Here is a 9,588-nt window from a genome sequence, read left to right on the forward strand (position 1 = left end):
TAGAGACGGGGTTTCACCATGTTGGCCAGGCTGGTCTTGAACTCCTGACCTCATGATCCAACCGCCTCAGCCTCCCAAAGTGCCGGGATTACAGGCATGAGCCACTGTGCCTGGCTCGTTGATATTTTCTCATTCACAAGATTAGTTCATTATGAAGTTTGCTCATTTTTATATTTTTTACTTTTCTCTCCAGCAAGTTCCTAGTTGACCCAACAAATCAGCAAGGCTCAGCTGGAAGCCTCCTAACCTTTCCAACACAGAAATAACTCCAGTTTACTATTCACATTTCCAACTGGCACCTAGTGCTTTTCCACGTCAATTTAAAAATCTCTACAAAGACAAAAAGTAATACCTCATTAGATCCTGCGCTTGTATGGAATGAAGATTAATTTTTAAAAATGTAAAACTTGCAGTTTTAAACGACATCTTTTTTTAAACCGTGTTTGCTTATTTTCAAAATAATTGAAAACAAAAGCAAGATTGCCGTTCCCAAAGGCTTCTTTCCTTTAAATTTATTTTTTATTTTTTAAAGAAAAGCTAACAGCCGGGTGCAGTGGCTCACGTCAGTAATCCCAGCACTTTGGGAGGCCGAGGAGGGTGGATCACGAGGTCAGGAGATCGATACCAGCCTAGCCAAGATGGTAAAACCCTGTCTCTACTAACAATACAAAAAAATTAGCTGGGCGTGGTGGCGCGCCTGTAATCTCAGCTACTCCGGAGGCTGAAGCAGGAGAATGGCTTGAACTTGGGAGGCGGAGGTTGCAGTGAGCCGAGATCGCGCCACCGCGCTCCAGCCTGGGCGACAGAGCCAGACTCCGTCTCAAAAAAAAAAAAAAAAAAGAAAGAAAAAGAAAATAAAAGCTAACAAATGCTCCTCTGCCACACACCATCGCAGAATCAATGAGAGCTATCTTCCCAGGGGCCAGAGGGAGGCCGCGCGGGAAGAGGCCCCGCGGAACGGGTCCACGCAGGGAGATCCCACGCAGGGTGGGCGTATACAACGTGCGTCCACGTCTGCAGGGCCCGTTCAAGGGCAGGTCCCTGAAGGATGGGTGCACGCAGGGCACGTCCACACGGGAAGGTCCCTGCACGACGCGTGCACGCAAGGGCCCGCGCACTCAGGAGTGTCCACGCAGGGCGGGTCCGCGCAGCACAAGAGCAGCGGAGGAGGCCCACGCAGGCCGTTTCCCGCCCCGTCCCCAGCCCACGCGGGCGAGCCACAGCGGAGGTACGCGTAGCTCAGATCCTAGCAGCTTACAAAAACAACCTTTTAAAAATGGAAACTTCACGTAATAATAAAACTTTGTTTCCCTCCTTCAGAGGAGTTACTGATGTAGGACCGGACAGTCCCAGTAAGATTTCGGGAGGCGACGACGGGGGCCCGCGCGCAGGAGTGTGACTCGCGCAGCTGCCAGGACTTGCGGGGTGACGTGCGCCGCTGCCAGGACCTTGCCGGTGGAGCGCGCAGCTGCCAAAACCTAGGCGGAGGAGCGCACCGCCGCCAGGACCCGGGCAGAGGAGCCTCCCGCGGCCAGGACCTCCGGCGGCAGCACACGGCTGCCAGGATCTTGTCTGTGGAGCGCTTCGCGGCCAGGACCTGCGGCTGCAGAACACAGCTGCCAGGACCTCGTCGGCGGAGCGCTCCACGGCCCGGACCCCGCCCCGTGCGCGTCCCCGGCGTTGGCGTCGTCGTCCCGGTGCTGGTCTCCGTCCCGTCGCCAGCCTCCTCGCTCCCCGGCCCGCCGCAGCCGCTTCCGCGCCCTAGCCGGTCCCGCCGCCTGCAGCCCTGGCGCTCCCCGCGGGCCCCGCCGAGGCCGCCTGCGCCCTGTGCCAGCGCGCGCCCCGGGAGCCGGTGCGCGCCGACTGCGGCCACCGCTTCTGCCGGGCGTGCGTGGTGCGCTTCTGGGCCGAGGAGGACGGGCCCTTCCCGTGCCCCGAGTGCGCTGACGACTGCTGGCAGCGCGCCGTGGAGCCCGGCCGGCCCCCGCTCAGCCGCCGCCTGCTGGCGCTTGAGGAGGCGGCCGCGGCGCCCGCGCGCGACGGCCCGGCCAGCGAGGCCGCGCTGCAGCTGCTGTGCCGCGCCGACGCCGGGCCACTGTGCGCCGCCTGCCGCATGGCCGCGGGCCCCGAGCCGCCCGAGTGGGAGCCGCGCTGGAGGAAGGCGCTGCGCGGCAAGGTGCGCGAGGCGGGGTCCCGGGCCCCGCAGCTGACGGTGCCTTGCGCTTCTCCTCCCCCGCCCCGGTCCCCCTTAGCCCTGGGCCCTCCCCGCCCCCACTACCCTGTCCCCGGGTTGTCCCCCTCCCCTCACCGCCACGGATCCCCCCTCCAGCGTATGTTGGGCCCCTTCCTCCCGCGGCTTGCTTCCCCATGTTTCTTGCGTCTCTGCGGAGTCTGGTCCCTCTCCCATCTTGGGGTCTCCTGCTGGGCGGTTCCTTATCACCCCACCCCTTCCCCCATAGGAAGACCCCCACCAGCGCCTATCTTTGTGGTCCCCACCACCAGCTGTGCCCTGCCTCATCTTCGTAGACCCCCTAGCTCCCACAGATTGACCCCTTCCCCGCTCAGTGTTCCCTCGGGGGAGACATCACTACTCTGGCCCCCTGTATTCCTCTGTGTCCACAGGCCTGGCCCGCCTTCTCGTTCGCTCTCGGGCCACCCAGCCCTCCCCTGCCGCCCACCCCCTCCCCTCACCCATCCTTCAGAAACCCGCTCTGAGGGCCTGGCAGCAGCGAGTCCGGGAGTCTGGAGCCTTGCCCACGGCGGGTTGGTGTGGCATACAGAGTAGAAAAGAGCAGCCAGCCTGGGGTCCTGCTCTCGGATACAGGGGAAGGAAGGCCAGCCAGTCTGTGCCCTAGGCGCTCCTCCCGCAGCGGGGGCTCCTGTCACACGGCAGAACCACCTCCGTCCGGCTCAGGCAGAGCAGGGCGCAGGCCTTTGGTACAGACCGAGCTCACACTGAACGGGGCCGCTTGCAGACACAGAACTCCTAAACCCGCCTAGGCAGAGCCCACTTAGACCCGGCACCCAGTTCCTTCTGAGTGGGTGTGAAGCCCAGGAAACCTTGTGACTGCCCGTCCTGCCCTAGGCAGCAGAGCTTCGAGGTTATCTCTGGGATGATCAGACTGTGTACAGTCAGCTGGGGTGATGTCCCTCAGGACTGGGTCGGGGTGGGGGACCCAGACCTTCTGCCCACCCCTGGTGACCTCCTCTCTTTCCAGGAGAACAAGGGGTCTGTGGAAATCATGAGGAAGGACTTGAACGACGCGCGGGACCTGCACGGCCAGGCGGAGTCGGCCGCCGCGGTGTGGAAGGCAAGTGGGGCCTGGAGCAGCCTCGAGTGAGGGACCCTCGGACTCGGGCTCTAGACAAAGGGTCCACCTGGCAGGCCAAAGAGGCCGGGCCACTGAATTGCTCCGCTGGTTGGTTGGAGGGGGGTCTCTGGGCTTTAGTGAGCTTCAGGGTATTTTTCTAGGATGTGTCTGTATTTCTCAAATAGATCTGGCCAGAACCAGTGGAAGCCTCTTTCTCCTCACATTTTACCTATAGGTCATAGCAGCATCAGGCTAATTTTTTTTGTTGTTTTCAAGAGACAGAGTCTCATTTCGTCACCCCGGCTGAAGTGCAGTGGCGTGATGCCAGCTTGAACTGGCCTGGGGCCATCCTCCCTCCTCAGCCTCTGGGACCGCAGGCATGTGCCACCACACCTGGCTAATTTTAAAATGCTTTTTTAGAGATGAGGGTCTTGCCATATTGCCCAGGCTGGTCTCAAATTCCTGGCCTTAAGTGATTCACCTGTCTTAGCCTCCCAAAGTTCTAAATTTTTGTGTTTATTTTTCTTTTAAAACACATCTGTAACTTTCTGTAGTCATCTTGTTCTGATCTGAGAGTAGCTCATTAGTTTTTGGAGGTTGTAAGTCCAAGATCAAGGAACCAGCAGGTTCCGTGTCTGGTAAGGGCGCTTCCTGGTTCATAGATGGTGCCTTCTCACGGTGTCCTCACACGGTGGGAGGGGTGAGGGTCCCTCTGGGGTCCTTGGTATAAGGACGCCGATTCCATTCTTGACAGCTCCACGCTCAAGACCTCACCTCCCAAAGGTGCTGCCTGCTAACACCATCACCTTAGGGATGAGGATTTCAGCATGGGGATTTGGGGAGGACACCGTCATTCAGACCACAGCAGCGCTACTTATCCCAAGGGGACATCCCACTAGAGTTCTTTTAGGTTACTCGCCAGTAAAGCTTTTCAGTCATTTAAACTTTCTTTGGTGACTTTTTCCTCATGTGTAGTAAAGTCTGTTTTCCATTTTCTCTGGGTTTCATAAATTCCTGCCTCCTTTTAACCGGAAAGAGCGCTTTTCCAAGCTGCAGCAGCTCTTGGGTAATTGCCTTCGCCTCAAGGCTGAGGCCCAAGTTCTTAGCCAGCTTGAGACTGAGGTGGGTGCTCTGCGCTCCGGGTGCAGCCCAGCCCTTGCCTGCTCTCCACAGGCCTGAGTGCAGGCCTCCCTCAGTCAGTGGCAGGTGACGCAGGGGTCCCTGATGCCATTCGGACCCCTGGCACTCCACCCTGTACTTGGGGGGCTGCCTTGTGAGCAGTCCACACTGCCCGGGGCAAGTGAGGCTGGAAGGCTGTGGGGACCTCCAAGTTTTCAGTAACCCTGTGTTACCCCCTAGGGACCTGCTTTGCCCACAGATTTTAGCAGGTTGGAGCTTTTAATCTGTCCTGTTTTGGGGGCTGGTGGCTTAGATGCTAGGATGAGAGAAGCTGCCTAAATCCAAAGGAAGGAGTTTGCAGCCTGTGGCATGAGCCAACCAGCAGACACCAGCTGTCATGTGCATTTTCTCTCAGCAGCAAAAGCCTTGGCCTCTCATGACTATGGCTGTCACCTGCCCTCTGTGGCCCAGGGGCAGGTGGAAGCCATCCATGGATCTGAGTAAAGTCAGAGGAGCATCCTGGTTAGGGGTTAGCTGAAAACCAGCTGAAGAGTGGCAAGTGTGAACACTTGGTTGAAGGTTGATGGGATGGTTTTCAGCCGTTGGTGTTCCGGTATGGGCACAGCAGGGACAGTCTCACTGGCAACATGGATGTGTGTCCAGCCCAGACAGTCACATGCCTGACAGGCTTGAGACCTAGCAGGGCCACTCAGGGATTTACTGTCCCCTTGGCCATGGGAGATGGGAGAGGGACAGTCTTCACGTGCAGCCGAGCGCTGTGCAGTGTAGGGGAGAAAGAACTCTACTTCTCCCCTTTTAGGGGCCAGGCTGGGCCGGAGAACTAATACATAAGATAAGCTGACGGGGCCAGGTGCAGTGCTGCATGCCTGTAATTCCAGCAACTTGGGACGCTGAGGTAGGAGGATCACTTGAGGCCAGGAGTTTGAGACCAGTCTGGGCAACATAGTGAGACCCCCATCTCACTGTGTCATTTGCGTTCTCTCTCAGCAGCAAAAGACTCCAGCCCAAAAGACCCTTTAATTAAAAAACAAAACTCAAAAAATTAGATGTGGTATTTCACATCTGTGGTCCCAGATACTTGCGAGGCTGAGGTGGGAGGATCGCATAAGCTCAGGAGATTGAGGCTGCAGTGAGCTATGGTGGCACCACTGAATTCCAGCCAAGGTGACAGAGCGAAGCCCTGTCTCAAAAAAAAAGGAAGATAGATTAACGGAAGAAAAGCATAGGAATCTTTTTTTGTTCTTTTGAGATGGCATCTTGCTCTGCCGCCCAGGCTGAAGTGGGCTCACCACAACCTCTGCCTCCTTGGTTCAAGTGATTCTCCTGCCTCAGTCTCCTGAGTAAGTGGGACTTCAGGTGTGTGCCACCACACCTGGCTAATCTTGTATTTTTAGTGGAGATAGGGTTTCACCATGTTGGCCAGGCTGGTCTTGAACTCCTGACCTCAAGTGATCGACCTGCCTTGGCCTCCCAAAGTGCTGGGATTACAGGCGGGAACCACCGCACCCAGCCAGGCATATGAATTTAATACGGCACAGGCTGCCTTTTAAGGAAATGCAGACTCAAAGTGGCAGAATTAAATCGCTTTAATTCTTTAAATTTTTGGACAAAGACTAGCCACTTGTGAAAATGCAACTCTGTGAGGTGGGACACTTAAAAGAGTTACTTTCACAAGGTCTGTACCAAATCCTGTCGGCCTTGATCTCCTGTTGTCCTTGATAATGATGTCATTTTATTTGACATAGGGAGGGCACCTTTCACATCGGAATTTCATTTGCTTTTAAGAAGCAGAATGAAAGGGTGATCTTGTACCATTTTAATTTTTTTTTTTGAAATGGGGTCTTGCTCTGTGGACCCAGGCTGGAGTGCACTGGTGCGATCATAGCTCACTGCAGCCTCTGCCTCCCGGGTTCAAGTGATTCTTGATTCTCTTTCTTTACCCTCCCAAGTAGTTGGGACCACAGGTGTGTAACACCATGCTTGGCTAAGTTTTTTGATTTTTAGTAGAGACAGGTTTTCACTGTTGACCAGGCTGGTCTCGAACTCCTGGGCTTAAGCAATCCTCCCACCCTAGTCTCTCAAAGTGTTGGGATTACAGGCGTGAGGCACCATGCCTGGCCCCTTATGGTTTGTTTTTTGTTTTTTTGAGATGAAGTCTCGCACTGTTGCTCAGGCTGGAGTACAGTGGCACAATCTGGGCTCATTGCAACCTCTGCCTCCTGGGTTTAGGCAGCTCTCTTGCTTCAGCCTCCTGAGTAGCTGGGATTACAGGCGCATGCCACCGTGCCCGGAGAGTTTTTGTATTTTTAGTAGAGATGAGGTTGGTCAGGCTGGTCTCAAACTCCTGACCTTGTGGTCTGCCTGCCTTGGCTTCCCAAAGTGTTGTGATTACAGGCGTGAGCCCCCACACCCACCCTAACGGTTGATATGCCTGGACAGCATGTTTTGGAGCGGCATGTTCTTAACTCCTTGAACAGTAAACAGGTTCCCTTCCCCTGGAGAGGGTGGGCCAGGACAGGTCTTTTCCCGCCACCTGCCTGCAGGGACACGTGATGGACCGCAGGAAGAAGGCATTGACTGACTACAAGAAGCTACGGGCCTTCTTTGTGGAGGAGGAGGAGTACTTCCTGCAGGAGGCTGAGAAGGAGGAGGGGCTCCCCGAGGACGAGCTGGCCGACCCCACCGAGCGGTTCAGGTCACTGCTGCAGGCAGTGTCGGAGCTGGAGAAGAAGCACCGCAACCTGGGCCTCAGCATGCTGCTGCAGGTGTGGGAGCCCACCGGGTCTGCCCCACCGGGTCTGCCCCCGGGAGGCCAGGGTGGACACAGGCAGCAACGAGGCGCTGGGGGCCACTTCCTGAGGTCAAGGCTTCGAAGCCCAGCCAACCTCCCACTGCCTAGCCTTGCAGGATGGGTAGGTGGTCAAGGAAAGTGATGGGAAGGGGGTTAAGCTGAGGAGGGTGGGGGGTGGGAGGTGTCCCTGACCCTGAGTGCCAGAGCACAGAAGGCTCCTGCCTCGCCCTGGGGTCCTGAAGGCAGAAGTGGCCAAGAAGCCTAGCTTCAGGGCTTTTCTTCAGCCTCTGCCCAGGGCCCGGCCCGAACCCCAGACCCCACAGACACCCAGACGGCTCCGAATGGTTCAGTTGCCTGTGTCAGCCATAGGTGCCAAGGCTTTGTCCCTGAGGAGACGAAGTGTGGGTCAGGCCCTGGGTTTGTTGTGCGCAGAACAGTACCTTGAGCTCCCTTGTGTAAACGCTCTCTCTCCCCCCCGCCCCCTTTCTCCCTCTCCCCTCCACTTTGCCTCTGTGTGTCTCTTTGTCTTTTTGTCTGTCTGTCTTGCCCTCTCCCCTCCCATGCAGTGATGGCACCAGCCCGCCATTCTGGAGCTGGAGGCAGGTGGATGGATCCTTGTCTCTGTGGGAAGTGTCAGCGCGTGGCTGCCGGGGAAGTGTGGTGGGCACCCAGCCTTGGGTCCATCTGTGTAGCTGCGTGTTTCAACAATGTCCATTTATCCTTCACCTCGAGGTGTGAGTGTTTTGGGGGCTGCAAATGCCTCCCGGTAGAGGCTGGACCTGGGGACCCTTCCCACCTGTGCCCAACCCCTCCTGAAGTCCTGGCCGCAGCCCATCCTCCCTGAGTCCCGGCAGCCCCGGGCCATGCCCTTCCTCGATCACCCATCGACCCCTCACCTTGTCATCCAGGGACCCAGACCCTGCACCTTCCACGTGGGGCCCCAGATCCTTGGCAGGTACGTGAGGCACACCATTGAGGGTCAGAAACGAGAATGCACATGAGGCCCTGAGAAGGCTGGAACTCAGGTTGCAGGGAAGAGAAAGAAGGCTGGATGGCACCTTGATGCCTCCTGAGGAGGGGGCCCTCCTCTTGGGGTGGGTGTGGGCCCCACCCAGCCTCATCCCCCTCCCACTCCCGGGTCCCCTCCCCGCTCTGGCTCCTGGGAGCCCTCCCTGTGCTCCACCTGCCTTCACAGAAGGGACCTCTTTTCCCTGGGTGAGGGGGCTGGCAGGTGGCTGACCCCATTTAGCATCTCCAGGCCCTGCGGTGGTGTCTCATCTTGCTGTTATCTCTGGCTGTCTCTCATTTCCTTTAGTCGTTGAATTTTGCAAAGCTCGTAGCAGTAGATCAGTTGCCTGCAGCATCCTTGTGTGTAGATAAATTAGTCTAGTTGACAGAAACTCAGCACTGGGGACAGGATTGCAAAGTCGGGGACATAGATGCAGATATGTTGAGATGTGGGGCTAGCTGGGCCTGTGAGCGGTGGTGCCCATTTCCAGAAGCCTTTCAGCCCTTCCCATCCCTGGCCTTGGTGCGACGTCTGTGAGTGCGACCTGCCCAGCGCCTGGGCTGGCTCCGTGCTGAATAAAGTGGGTTTGCTTCAGCCTGTTTGCTTCATTTCCGTGTGTCCACCTGGCCTCCTCCCCCTGCTCTGGTCACCCTCCAGTGTTAAAGGAAGATTCCTCCTGACACTTGTTAAAGCATGGTGAGGAGGACTTCACGGGGAGCTTTGAGGTGGGTGTGGGGCCCTTGCCTTGGGGCCTTGGGGGAGGTGGGGCTCAACCCCCACACAGCAGGACAGGGTGGGTGGAGACGCCGAGGAGCAGTGTGGGGTCGGTGGGTGGGAATGACTAGGGTGAGAGTGCTCCGGCCAAACCCACCTCACAGGATCCTTGCTGCAGGCGGGCAGGGTGATCAGCTGTCGGCTGCAGACGATCTGAGAGGAACCCAGTCAGATACCACTGAGCGTGGTCATTAGTTAAACCAAATTAGGGTTCTTGCTAAAACTGGATTTCATAAGAAAGTGCACAGAGAGGGCCCTGGGAGAAGGTTCCAGAGCCTGGCCAGAGTTTGGCCAAGCAGAGAATCTCTGTCAGCACACCAACAACCTCCCAACCCCGAGACCTCCAGTTGGTCATTCTCAGCATCTCTGCCCACTGCAGTCCGCTATTGTCCCCGGTGCCCTGTTATACCCTGTGCTGTACACCTGCAATGCTCACCCAGCCAGGCCCTCATGACAGAGTCCCCCACAACACCAAACTCCACATCGCCAGGACCTGATGACACAGTCCCCCACAACACCAAACTCCACATCGGCAGGACCTGATGACGCAGTCCCCCTCAACA

The 9,588-nt window shown here is 57.1% G+C and overlaps 1 protein-coding gene across 1 annotated transcript; it reads left to right on the top strand.

Annotated features, from left to right (window-relative positions):
* Positions 1-1,048: 1,048 nt before the first annotated feature.
* RNF187 (ring finger protein 187) lies at positions 1,049-8,848 on the top strand. The gene is made up of 6 exons (XM_037739852.1): positions 1,049-1,228; positions 1,338-1,664; positions 1,766-2,176; positions 3,219-3,311; positions 6,995-7,216; positions 7,809-8,848. Exons 1-6 carry the CDS (start codon positions 1,049-1,051, stop codon positions 7,809-7,811), a joined length of 1,236 nt encoding a protein of 411 aa, XP_037595780.1. The 3' UTR covers positions 7,812-8,848.
* The last annotated feature ends 740 nt before the right edge of the window (positions 8,849-9,588 follow it).

Source organism: Cebus imitator, unplaced genomic scaffold, assembly GCF_001604975.1.
Source record: "Cebus imitator isolate Cc_AM_T3 unplaced genomic scaffold, Cebus_imitator-1.0 Scaffold75, whole genome shotgun sequence".
NCBI classification, from domain to species: Eukaryota; Metazoa; Chordata; class Mammalia; order Primates; family Cebidae; genus Cebus; species Cebus imitator.